Source organism: Ambystoma mexicanum, chromosome 11 (assembly GCF_040938575.1).
Source record: "Ambystoma mexicanum isolate Mex_15411 chromosome 11, UKY_AmexF1_1, whole genome shotgun sequence".
Classification (NCBI taxonomy): domain Eukaryota; kingdom Metazoa; phylum Chordata; class Amphibia; order Caudata; family Ambystomatidae; genus Ambystoma; species Ambystoma mexicanum.
The window spans coordinates 1,372,590,902-1,372,604,677 of record NC_090934.1 but is presented as its reverse complement, the minus strand read 5'-3'; the positions used below and the strand labels follow the sequence as shown (position 1 = coordinate 1,372,604,677).

The 13,776-nt window shown below is 43.2% G+C and overlaps 1 protein-coding gene across 2 annotated transcripts in view; it reads right to left on the bottom strand.

Moving 5' to 3' along the window:
- The window catches only part of TRPM7 (transient receptor potential cation channel subfamily M member 7), a 2,599,208-nt gene that overhangs the window by 99,537 nt on the left and 2,485,895 nt on the right, over nucleotides 1-13,776 (bottom strand). For both annotated transcript variants that reach the window (XM_069624956.1, XM_069624955.1), the window contains exon 35: nucleotides 759-841. In XM_069624956.1, coding sequence (XP_069481057.1) covers nucleotides 759-841 — 83 coding nt within the window. The remainder of the gene's footprint in view (nucleotides 1-758; nucleotides 842-13,776) is intronic.

Below are 13,776 nucleotides of genomic sequence, written 5' to 3'. Positions count from 1 at the left end.
GGCCTGGTTTCCTTGTGCACGCCGCTCCCATTGTGCCATCACAGTCTACGATATTTGCACAATTGGCACTGCCGTTATGATGCAACTGAACTCAACTATTTTTTCGCTGGAAACAGTGGGGTGGGAGGGAGTAGTTGCATACGAATCACTTAAGTCAATTTTAACTATGAATAAGCAATTACAAGCTGCATCATAACTATTAACCTCCAGGTAAGAATTATGTACTAGTCCATGTTGCATCCCGACAAGACAACTCCACATTGAAAATACTAAACTTTGGCACAAGTTTTATCAACGCCCTGACATACTTAAAATGAAACACGTTTTTGCAAATAGTTCAATTCTGAGTTTTAACTCCAAGTTTAAATACAACCTCACAGAATGGGAAATTAATAACTGCTTTTTGCATTCTGGGTGTTTGCTACCCTGTCCTCTGTACTGCTTTTTTTCCGGAATCTCCTTCCATCTATAAACGAACTCTGGCAAGCTCCATCGAAGCATTGTTACAGATCAACAGTGCCTTACAATGCAACAATAAAACAACTAAATAAAAAGGCTACTAGCCCCTCCGATTGTTATACCTCAGTCACAGCCAAGCTTGTATTAACTTGGAGCTAGAAATAACTATGTTGGAGGAGCAATGGTTCAAAATTTGCTCAAACCTGAAAAGATTAAAGACATATGGAATTTCTGCCTTATGTTGAAATTAAATGTACAAATTGAAAACAATGGAGTGTAACAATAATCAATCACATTACCTGGGAGAATAAGGGATGGATTTCGGTTTCATCTCATTAAAAGCAAACGTGAGTTTCTGTGCAGCCCTTTGCTGTTGTATTTCCTAGGAAAAGGGAAATGCAGAAATTGTTATCCATCACTGTACAATAATTCACAGAAATATGAGATGAAAGTGTACAACTGTGTGTGGGAAGGCTATGCTGAGGTAAAGAGATTAAAACTCAAATGTGGTCTAGGATTTCAAATACTGAATAGAAAAAGTCACATCTGAAAATTCATGTGCATAATTTTCTCGTTTGATTTTATTTACACAATTGTATTCCAGAATATTTATTTTTCTAAAAAATAAATCCAACCGAGATGAACACATTTATGCAGCACACTTTCATCTTTGTGTCTCTTTAAGTCTAATAATTTCAAAAATATATTTCTTTGGTGTAAATACACCAATATTCTTACTAGAAAAGTGGATCATTCATTTAAACAAATATCTTATCAATTCTTTCACTATGTCATAACTTTCTGGATGTTTTTATCACTTTCATTGTAAGCATATTAACAGAGTAATTTGGAGTTAAAAAACATATTACTACTATCCACACAAACATGGTATTGAGTTATTAAACTTCTTTTATCTCCGAGATTGGCAGAGGTACAGGGAAGACTAGGGAAAACCCGGGTTGGAAATTGGTCCTTAGCCTTTCTGAATCCAACCTTTTCAATGCTCCCTTTATTATCAGACAGTTGTTGAGTGTCTATCACGAACAGATGATCCCAAGGGCTATGTGTAAGGCTCTTTGCTCCAGTCCATTCTGCCGAGATTGCAGTGAATAGGTGACTCTTTTGGAGTGCAAAATAATTTGTCTCCAGCAATAACATAACTGTAATTTCAGAGATCCATTTTGTGATTGAGGCAGTGTGTTATGATTTCGAATTGCGCAGTGTACTTTTCTTGTCCACTGTTACACATCTATTTTCTCGTGCTATTTTTGTGAAGGCTAGCAAATGTAATTTATTCAGTGTTGAATAGAAACAACCTGTGTTTCAGACATAAATCTCTTTAAATATTCCCTTAACTCAAATGCGTTAGGGTAGTCCCAGAACAAGTGGCCCTGGGATAATCACATGAACCATCTTTCACTGGTTTCCTGCAGGGTGTCCTCAAGTAGAGCCAGATCTTACTTCCCTCCAGATACTTCACTGCACATATATTAGCAAGAAAATTCATCTCGCCCTGGCATTTGGAAAGCTTCTTACCCAATCAATGTACTGGTCTCTTTCAGGGTGACCTCTACCAACATGAATAATCACAAACAATAAGGATATTGTAATAGAAGTCTCTCCTGCTATAGGGGAGTTTATGGCCACTGCCTCTATAGAACAGCTGAACGCTGCGAACGAGGGTAGACACTCACTGAAGTAAAAAAATACTTATCGCAGTTAACAAACACACATTTTGATGTTCGAGGCACATTACAATTTTCTTCGACACCTGCGCAGCAAGCATGCACAGACATCAGAGGTGCATTACATTTTTCCCAGGTACCAGCTCAGCGAGTATGTGCAAAAAACAAAGGCACATTACATTTTTCCTTGCAGCAGGCTCAGCAAGCATACACAATCATCAAAGATTAATTATATGCAGTGATCGGGGGTCCATCCTCCATTTCCTATTTACAAAAGGACATTAGTATGAGGAGCCCAAACTACTACAGGAAGAGTAGGGCAATCCAAAATGTCACATCCATGTTTTGAAGGCTTGTTGGAAAACTAAAAACACAAACTACACTCAGCTAAATCAATTAAACTCATCCAATCAGAGATCCACAATTACTTATTTCCACAGGCGCAGGCCCTGTGAGAATCCTGAGGGTATTCTCCCAGGCAGACCGCGAGAATCCCTTACATCTTAATGTCCTCTTACTAAACAAACTGTGAAAACTCAAGGGAGGCAAATGCCTATTTCCTCCACAGCCAAAGGAAAACCCAAGAGAAGACCCAGAGGGCATCCGTAGCAGGGATGCCCCAACAATCTCAAAAGAGTGTGGGAAATGTTTAATCCTGACTGGAAACTACACAGCACTCTCCTTTGGAAAAGGTGAGCAGAGGGTGAGGGATCCCTTTTAGACCAGAGACTGAGAACAAAGTAGAAGAAGGGGAGCAAGGGCAAGAGAAGAGGGGTTTGAGAGCTCAAGTCAAAACTGAGAAAAAAAAACAGGTGAAAATACACAGAGAAGCCCTGAGAAGTACAATACAGAAAACTCGTAAACCCAACCATAGGCGACAAGGCTAGGAGAGAAGGGGAAGAGAGGGTGCGTAAATCCCTATAAACAGGGACATGGTGTTGGTCCAAGAAAGCGAAGATTCACTTACGTTTCAATGCCCCGTTTGTTGTTTAGCCCACCCTCTGTTATCAACAAAATAAAGAAATGTATTTTAACTGGTTATTTCCACTTTTGACCAGTTAGTGATCCCAGTCACACAGGACACATCAATTGCGTCCACTTCATCTTTAAGTCACTCTGTCCCCCAAATTGGTCCAATATGACCATTCCTCTTTGGCCAGTGATATAAGGCTATCACAAGCACATCAGCAGGTTACCCTCATGCAAGGCGGTTTACACTTCTCCCCCACAGAGCATTTGTAACCTTCTGGGCAATGCATCTATTCATGTGCATTTTGTTTCAATCACTATAGCAAAGAGAAAGAGGGGTGGCAGCTGTCTACTCTGCATCATTCCTCTTTCAGTAAATAATTCCTCCAAGTGGACCCTCAACTTAGCACTGCTGCTGTTACAGAAAAAATAAACCAAACCATGCATCTTGTTTCAAAGACAAAGGTGTCCATTGTAGCCCAAAAGAATGAACATACTATTGAATATATTCTCCAAATCCAGTGGTATGAATGAGAGAGGTCATCACACACATTCAGTCTGCCAGCACGGCGGCATTGCACAGCCTCCACCAATTTGGGCCTAGAAGCACTGTGGGGCATAAATCCACTCTGTCTGGTTGAATCAGGACCTTTATTACTGTGATTCTATTGTCAAGTGCCTAGGTCAGGACTTTGGCTTCACTGATGAAGCAGACCTATAAAATGATGAAATCTCTGGGCTGTTTCCCACTTTTCTGAGGTACTGCAGCATTGGCCTTGCTCAGATCAGGTGCAGGAATCCCTCTTACTATGCACATGTGGTCTTCCTGTTAATTTATGGAACTCATCAGAGTATGAACCATCCAACATTTCTAGCATATGCTGGATGGCTGTGTCCCACATGAGTTCAATAAATTAATAGGACGGCAGTTTGCCAAGGGAGCCTACCAGGTAAAAGTTGACACTACTACCATCTCCATTTCCTGTTCGCTTCCTAACTCTCATTTTGCCATCCGGACAACACATGTTCTGTGATATCTGTAACAAAACTATGACATTCTTGAACAGTTCTCGTCAGGTGCTTCTACTGACCTCCTTCTTGGCTAGCCATACTAACAGGTTTCCCATATTATTTACAAATTTGTATATCAGATTCTTTGTAAACTATTTAAGGGGTTTCCCAGTTCCCATGTTGATGAAGTGGCCCCCACTTCTTTTCTCAATAACACCATTGGAAGTCATCCAGCCAGAGTGGGTGGTGGGGGGCTTAAGGAAAGGGGATATTTTAAAAAATCTGTCTTTTTTTAGGCAACCTGCAAAAAGCAAAAATGTGACATAGAACCACATCCTAAAGTACCCAGCTGTCCTTAGTTGAGGGATAGTTGATCCCAAAATACTGCAGAGTCATATATTTTACATTTGCTTGTTTTTCCAGGTTTCCCATGAGGAAGGTGCTGCGTCAACAAACACATTGTGGCTGTATTCCTTCCACCAGATAAACAGCCTTTGTAGTAGTGAGTGAGCTGTAATTTCTATCAGAAAACGTTATCTCCCACACCCTACCCTGGTCTTGTCCAGGACAAAAGGAGTAATTAAATCTGAAAGAGGAGGTGTGCACTGCAATGAATCCAATTGAATCATCACGGATTTCCTGGCGGTGACCTCCTCCCATGTGGCCAGGGGACAGCAACTGCCACCCGATCCTGACCGTAGGGGTGGCTATATGAGGGAGGATCACCTGGGAGGAGACAACTACCAGGGAGATGTTATGACTTCATTGGATGAAGCACAGTATCCCCCCTTTTCCCATGAGGAAGACCCTTTAAAACTTGAGTTCTAAATTGTCATTCTAGTTAGGCCCCCACCTTTGTCCATAAAAAAAAAACATCTAAAAGTTAAAAGTCCAAAGACAACCATGGACTCCAACTCTCATTACCACCCAGGAACTGAGACAAGGAGGAGGACAAGGGAGTTTGTGAAAAGTGACAGGAGCCCAAAGTAAAACATGCAGGTTAGTTGTTTTTCCAAGTCTTCAGTGCGTGGCACATTTAAAGATGGCAACCGCACTATTGAATTGAGCAGTGTAGGAGAAGGCATTGCCACCCATGCTAAGGCTCATGAACATGATACACACAGGCAAGGCTGGCAAAACAGAGAAGACCGCCGGGACAAGAGGGGGAATGCTGCGTGCGAGCAAGAAGGCAGTGGAGACGCTGGGAGCCATGCAGGAGCTTTCGGCTGTTGGGCTACTCAAAGAGGCAGCGTTCTCCGGTCCGAGCCAAAAATGTTTGAATGCAGTCAAGGCAAAGTACAAATTCAACCCCCATTAAGAAGAATGTTTGAAAACAGACAAGGCACTGTACAAAAGCAAACCCCAATAAAGTATAGATGCATGACACGCCAGTGTGGGGGAGATGTTTGAGCAAATATGTTTGAACAAATATTACCATAGATAGATATCCCAAACACCTCAAAGTATATTCTATAGTTTTTTTTAGCTAAAGAACTGTGAAACACATAAAATGTTCTGGCAGGCAAGCACACCAGGCAGCTGAAATTCTGTAAAGATTCCTGGCAGTGGAGTAGACCAGGTGATCTGCAAAGTTACAAGACCATCTACAGAAAGACTGTTACAGAACTCTTTTTGCTTGAACAAGAACTTTGTGAGTCCAGTGAAGACACAAAGGAATTGTTAGCTAAAGAGACATTTCTGCCATCTTATTTAAAAGTCCAGGGGAATGGGACAACCTTCTGGATCCAAGGGTCTTTACCTTTGAGAACATTTCCATTGGAATCATTCTCTTTTTAGAATAGCGTCAGCGAGGCATTTCCACAACCCATTTTTATTTAATAAATGCCTTTAAATGAAAGTATGACAATCTTGTGGCCGCCTTTCATTTCTGACCCCTCAAAACACCCAGGCAGTAAAAAACAAAAAAGACAATGGCCTGCCTTTGATTGACGTTCCTTCAGCTGCTTGTAAAGAAGCGTGTCAGTCAGCACAACAGATAAGAGGTGTATCGTCCACTTTTACTCCCTAAAAATTTAAATACTGCCCAAAAATAAAAATAGGCAGTAAAAATACTCCCAACAAAAAATCAGAAAAAGACATGTAGAATTTTGCACCACTGCTTTCACCCTCACCGCTCCATCAATATGTTTGGACCAGTAGTGCACATAGTACCGCAGGAAGAAACTACTATTTTAACTGCCTGATTGGAAGTAAACATTTATATTTTAATGTGCATGAATACCTAGATGCAAAGAAATAAATATTACAAACACATTTGAGTTTTTCAGTTAAAATATATTTTGCCCGAAGGACCCTGAAAACTAAATGAACTAATTAGCCCTAATTACACTTAAGGATATCTCTGTTGGGCTACTATGTGTGCGAAACCTGGCTACTCCAGAAAAGTGCCACAATTTGAGAAGTAGAAATCAGGTGATGTTGCAGAAATCCAAATCAACGTACATCTCCAAAGCAAAGATGTTAGCAGCGATAAATCTACCCCTCCCAGAAACTCTGGATCATTCCTTATCCTTTTGGTTCCAAACTGCCAAGGGAATTTGTCTTACTGGAAGCAAAAGCCTTAAAACCAAACGGTGCCACAAATACTGGTATTTAGGGCTCTCTTAGTAGACCTATTTGGCCATTGCAGATAACAGCCTATTTTCCATCAAAATCTAGGTTGATATTTAAACCAGTAACAGATGAGTGGCGTGACATTAAGATCTTACACAACAAGGTCTTTGAGAAGACAAAGACACAGTTGTTTTGTAAGGGATTAACACTTCAGTCTGTCAAATAATAACTTCTTGTTTCCCTGATGCCTCAACAAATGACGACAGTTTTGTTGATACTCCACCTGCCTTGGGGGTGAGGTATGTTCCTGATTTTGAATCCTCATTGTCTAAAATACTGTTGAATTCGGATATGGGCAAAGATGGCTTGTCAACTAATTTGGTACCTGAAATTACTCTACAAACCCGCTCTGTGTTTTGGTTTCCTTACACAAGAACTTGAAAACTGAAGTCAAGTCGAACTCAGTACTACTGGAATCATTTCTTTTTAAATTTGACAATGTAAAATGTCATATGGAATCTAGGGAGTTTCTTCTTAATCATACTACTGAAAGTGTGCAGACTGATAATGGGACATTCTGCTTTAATATCACGGTTCCAGAGGACGCAGGCAGTATACATGAACTAATACCTGCTCTTTTTCAAATGGGGCAGGAATTAGTAGTGACTCTGTACTGCTTTCTGTTCCAACTAATAAATCGGGTAAGGTGGTGAGTCATGCCGCGGGGGATACGTCGTGTCTGTAAGGGACATCTGCACTGCAGTGGCTCTCCGATTGGGTGAAAGAGAACATCAAGCTTCGTCCGAGGTGATTCTTGTCGTTGATGACTTTGCTCAATCTGTTGAGAGTCTTGAGATTCCCGATACTCGAGCTATTCCCCCGAAGAGCACTATTGTACAGTCATCTAGTAGTGGGAAAAAAAGTAATGTGCAATTTAAAAAACAAATAACTGCCAAGGGGCGAAAAGAAATAATGAAGTGTCTAGGAATTGTTTGCATCAATTGTTTTCCCAACCTGACATTCAGGCACAATTGTTGAAACCTACAACAGGGAACTGTTGACTGGGCCCATCAAATGTGGGTGTGGATGATTTAAGCAGGGGTGGTGATATACTGCCAAATGCTGGGTGTAGAGGAGTAGCTCGGTCGACAATTGACTTGACTAATACAGGTCTGTTGCTGACGCAGTGACCCAAACACAGAACAAGCCACAGGTGATTTGCCCTATGAGTCATGGTGTTGGAACAGATAAAGGTATAGTTTCTGTCAACCCGGGTTCCACAATGGGGTTCATAGAAAGTTAAATCGGGCAATCAAAACGAAGAACTGTTAAGCCAGAGTCGCTCTGTAGTTCAGGTTTCTCTAGGACATCAAAGTGGGGGTCGCGGGAGGGTTGAAGGTGCCAATGGAGTGAGTATGTCTGTATAAAGGCATCCCACTTGCCTAGCAATTTGTTTGACTGAACGTATGCTTTCCGAGGGACATCAAGACATATTAGAACTGACGTTGGGTGCATTGTTCGATCGTCGCCCAGTAGGGCCAAAGATGGTCTTTGAACCCAAAAGTGCTTCATTAAAAGGGAACCGGAGTACTATGATAAAAAAGGGTACAGTGCTAAACAATTAGAAACATATCTGTATGTTATTGTGTTTGAAAGTGTCTTGCCCGAGAATGAATCGGTGATACTCAGACACACTTCTATTCTGATTCTTCTTGCAGAGATCCCAAGTCCAGCAGGAATTACATCTGTTGACTTAGGAAGGATAGATTTTCTAGATCCGTATAGACCTAATCTTGCACTGATTTATATCCACTACCAATTGGTTTTTAATATAATTATGAACGAGAGGCTAAGAGCCTGTGGCTTCGATCTTTCTCAGTACGAAGGTACCATTAAACACTCTAATAATTTGTATGAAGATCAGACTCATTGCTAACGGAAACATTTCATACATTTGAGGAAACAGCAGACTGGTCTTGGCTGCTTAAAGCGATATAATATTTAGCCTGGCACTGTAGCTAAAACACATAGTTATGTTATGTTACTTGGCTTTTTATATAGCGCCTTATATGACATTGGTATGACCTCAAAGCGCTGTATGTTGAACGCCCTCAGGAACCGTACTTCAAGTCAGTAGAGAGAGATAGTGTTGTATGGCGCATTGGTGCACCGGATATGTGTGCAGCTGGTGTAGTTGTTGGGTGAAAGCTGCCTTCTAGCGATAGGTGTGGTGATGAGGAGATCCGTGGATGTATGCAGTCTGATGGGTGGACACTCGGACCGGGTTCTGGCTGCGTTAGGCCTGAGGAACGCCTATGTGAACAGCTAGGCTGTAATGTGCTCAGCTAGCTGCATTTTATTATGGTGATGAGGTGTTCATGGGGTTGTATTCGTAAGTGAACAGCCAGGCTGAATTATCAGGGGTATAGCTATGTTCCAGTTGAATGGTGGTGTATAGTAGAGAGTAAGCATAGCAGTGTGATATGGTGGTTATCTGTAGAAGGCCTGAGACAAGGCACGCAGACAGGACGGTGGGGAGATACATAGCGACATACGGATAGATAGTCACAGGGGTCGATACAGATATATACGGGGATACAGATATATACAGGAATACATATATATAGCGTATATAGGGGGTTACAGATATATGGCAACAATTCCATCCACTCTGTCCAATTCCACTCACTCAGTCCAATTCCACTCACTCAGTCCAGTTCCATCAAACTTTGTTCAGGTCCATTCATTCTGTCCAGTTCCATCCACTTAGTCCAGTTCCAAACACTCTGTTGAGTTCTGTCTCTTCCATCCAGTGCTATCTACTCTGTCCAGATTCATCGATGTATCTGATTCTATTCAGTCCATCCATTAGGTCATTCAATCCACTCCATCCGTTCCATCCAGTTCCATCCAGTACCACCTATTTCCCTCCAATCGTCTAGTTCCCTTGATGTCATTCAATTCCATTCAACTCATCCAATTCAATCCACTCCGTCACTCTATCTACTTCATTTCATCCACTTCGTTCCTTCTATTCATTCCATCCACTCCAAAATGAGAATCTCTCAATATTATCTTGGAAAACTAGAGGTCAATCCTGTTTATTTACTAAGCCGTCAATTGGAATTACATTTAAAACCTTTACTATCATTGCCCTACAAAAAACCTGGTTGTTGTACCAACCTGTATTTGATGGCTATGATCTATCTTTTCAGGTGGCCAAGAAGGGTCTTATGGAACGACCATATGGTGGCCCGATTACTTTGGTCAAGTCAATGAAGAACATTACTATTCAAAGAAGTATTGACTTGGCCTTTGGTATTTTGGCCACACAAGTACCATTCTATAGCGATAAGTTATGAATGGGTCTGGATGAAAGCATCAACATTTTGACTAATTATGTAAACTCCAGGATTGGTATATTTCCTTCTGGGCATGTTGGGATAATGGGGGACTTGAATTCTGATTGTGGAGACAATGAGTCTAGGGCTGACCTGTTGGATGGTGGGGTCGGTAACAACATCAAGAGAACAAATGGGCATAGATGGTGGAAGGGGCTGAGGGCATTGGGCAGAGGTCATTGAGTTCTACCTTCTTCGAATCCCACCTCCAACCTAATATGCTGTTCAATGGCATATCCACCTCCACTATTGATTATCCGTTTGCTGATTCTTGGTTGTTGGCTAAGTGTTCAACTTTTGAAGTCATTAGGATCATAGACAGTGACCATTCAACATTGAAGGCCCGATTTGATACAGTAATGGGGTTACCCGTTAAGGATACAAGCAGTCTTGGTGGCTTAGAAACTAATTTTTCAGGGTCCAGACTTAGTTGGAATCCCCAAAAAGCCATCCATCAAAGTAAATAATCGTCTCTCTGATTTAATGGAAACCGCCACAAATGAATAGAGATTGCCTACCTTTAATTCAAGCCCAGTTTTGTGCCACGATATATCCTCCACGCTGCCGAGATATGCTTGCCTGTTTTAACCCTTGCTCTGGGTTCTGTGTATAGCAACCTAATCCATCGCAGGAAGCTTGTACCTGCCCCAAAGTGTTCGAGCACCTTCAGAAGCCAGTCCCAGTTCACTGAGCCGAAGGCTTTGACCGCGTCTAGGTGCTAGTATTCCTTTGTATGTCTTATAGAACTCCCCCGGTATCCCGTCGGGCCCAGGGGTCTTTGCCGTCGGGAGGCTTTCAATTACTGTCTCGATTTCTTCTGCCGTTATCGGTGCATCTAGGACCTCCGCTTGTTCCTCTGTGAGTTTTGGCAATTCTATTTGGGTCAGGGCCTCTTGTGTTTCCCATGCCTCTGCACCTAGTTCCAGGTGTACAATTCCTCATAGAACCTCGAAAACACCTGATTGATGTTTTCTTTTGTTCTAATAATTTCCCCTGTTTGGTTTCTGACTGCGTTTATCGGTTCTCTTCTCTCTTCCTGCCTGGTCAGCCAGGCCAGAAGTCTGCCTGGCTTGTCTCCTTCAGGGTGTAGTTTTTGGGTGTATTTCCCATAATCTAGTTTCCCCAGCCTTTCCCAGATGGCAATGCACTGCTGCCTCAATGATATCAATTCTGCAAGTTCGCTTCCTATTACTCCCGCCTGTTTCTCAGCCTCCGCCATTTCCTCTTCCACTCTAGCTAGTTCCCAAAGTATACCTTTCCTTAGTCCCCCCATCTTCCCAATAGCTGTCCCCCTAACCAATACTTTAAAGGCGTCCCAAATATATCTATGCTACCTGTGTTACGCTCAAAGTATTCTTCTATGGCCTTGTGCATGTGTTCATGAAATTCATTATCTAGTAGCGCTTCGGCTCTCATCGGCCACATTGGTATGGGGGCCCTTGCGTTTGTGTGTCTCCATGTCATCAACAGGGACCATGGTCTGAGAGGGACCTTGCCTTGTATTCTGCGTTCGTGAATTCACCCAGGGTCTCGCTTCCTGTGAAAATATAATCTATCCGTGTGTGTATGCCGTGTGGGGCACTGTAGTGTGAGTATCCGCGAGTTTCGTTATGTGCTTCTCACTAAATGTCAACCAGCTTTAACTGGCTCAGGAGCGTCTGCAAGGCTTTTGCTGGGGGTAGCTTCCTAAATTGTGTGTCCCGCCTGTCCAGCAAAGGGTTGAGTGGACAGTTAAAGTCCCCGCCCCAGATGTATGCTGCTCCTCTATATGGGGAGAGTCGGGAGGCTCGTGTTATAAAGAATCCAGTACCGTCATGGTTTGGCGCATACATATTTACAAAAAACACACCTCTGTTTTCTAGTAGTCCATGCACGATTACCAGTCTGCCATCTTTATCCCTGACAACAGTTATCAGCTGAAAGGGGACATTAGGGGCTATCCAGGTCAGTACCCCTCTGGCATAGGTGGAGTAGGTAGATCTGTATACTTTCCCTCCCCACTTACTCGGGATCTTGTACAGCTTCTCCGCAGTCAGGTGTGTCTCTTGTAGCATTGCTACTTTCACTTTCGACCTATTAAGCCATGAATACACTCTTAGCCTCTTAAAGTATTTTCTCAGTCCTCGTACGTTCCACGTGGCTATGAACGTCTCCTCAAGTCTCATCACTTTCTTCCTTTACGTGGCCTGTCGTTTCCCACAGGCCAGTCTCCTTCATGCATACTTCCCCGTCTTTCCCAGTGCTCGAGTTCTACCCATTTGCTTCCGTTGCTGTCTGCATTCCTTTCCGTGTCCTCGTCGGCTACTCATCCTGCAAATCTGGTGTGCTTCCTGCTTATCCTTGGTTTTCATACGTGGTTTGGCTCTCTGTGATGTGCATGCTTGTTTGCTCTGTATGCCTTCAAATCAGTCTTTGCTGGTGGTGTGGTCTACCGCCTTCCTTATAACTTTCAAACAAGAAACTTGAACTTTGAACAGATGCCCAGCCTCCCCTCCCCCTGCTCAGGCTCCGCTGCAGCGCAATGTCTTCCAACTGACATCTCAGGTTTCCCAGCGTTTTGGAGGTTGCCTGCTGTAGCAACCGTCGGTGAGGAGTCGGGGTCTTCCATACCCGGGCTCCCAGTTCTTAAATCTTTCTGGTCTTCGTTCCATGTTTCAGTGTCTTCCATGCGTTCCATTTCAAATCGTCTCGCAGGCCCCTCTGGGCTTGTTCCTGTCTGATTATGGCGGTGTGTAGGTGTTGTTGTGGTTTCTGATTTCCAGTTGGGTTAGGCCTTACTGGTCCATCCAGGCTTGGGTCTCCTCTGTGTTCTCAAAGAAGCAGGATCTTCCGTTTTGCAACACTCCGAGTTTTGCCGGGTACAACTGCATGTATCTTAGGTTTGCTCTCCTAAGTCTCTCTTTCGTTGGCCTAAACTGTGCTCTTTGTTTCTGTACCAACACAGTGTAGTTTGAGTAGATCGCAATTCTCTAGGAGATGCTAGTGATTCCGCCGCCTTCTATTGAGAAAGTAAGAATCTTTTCTCTATCTTTAAAGTTCATTATTTTAGCTATCATGGGCCTCGGCAGGGCTCCCGGAGGGGGCCTCTGTGCTAGGGATCTGTGGGCCCTTTCTACTGCAAAGCCCTGCGACAGCACGCCCACCACCACATCCTGAAGCAGTAGACTTTTTAAGTAGTTTGTAGGGTCTTTTCCTTCCTCTCCTTCGGGTAGGCCGACAATACAGATGTTGTTTCTTCGAGCTTTCCCCTCCGCATCCTCAGCTCTGTGCTCCAGGGTTTGAATTCTTTCTAGTATCCTTGTGATTTGGGATTGGGCGCTGATGTTTGTGTTTTCCTTCACATGTTGCTCTTCTGTGCCCATCCTAATGCTCTAACATCCTGGCGCAGCAGGCCCACGTCTACAATCACTGCATTCATTTTTTGTTCTAATGCAGTTTTCAGTGCGGCTATCGCCTCTAAGATGGGTCAATTTTCTTGCCATCCTGCTTGTTGTTCTGGGCTTGCCATGACCGTGTCTGCCGAAGAGTGCAGGCTGGTCTAATTCTTCCGGGCGTATGACTCCATACTGGTCTGTTTACCCTTGCCCGCTCTTGTTCATCTGGCATCTTACTGACCACCGTTCGCTCCTTCGCCTACGTCTGCTTCCCCATTCGTGCAGGTGTCCCTGTTCGGTCGT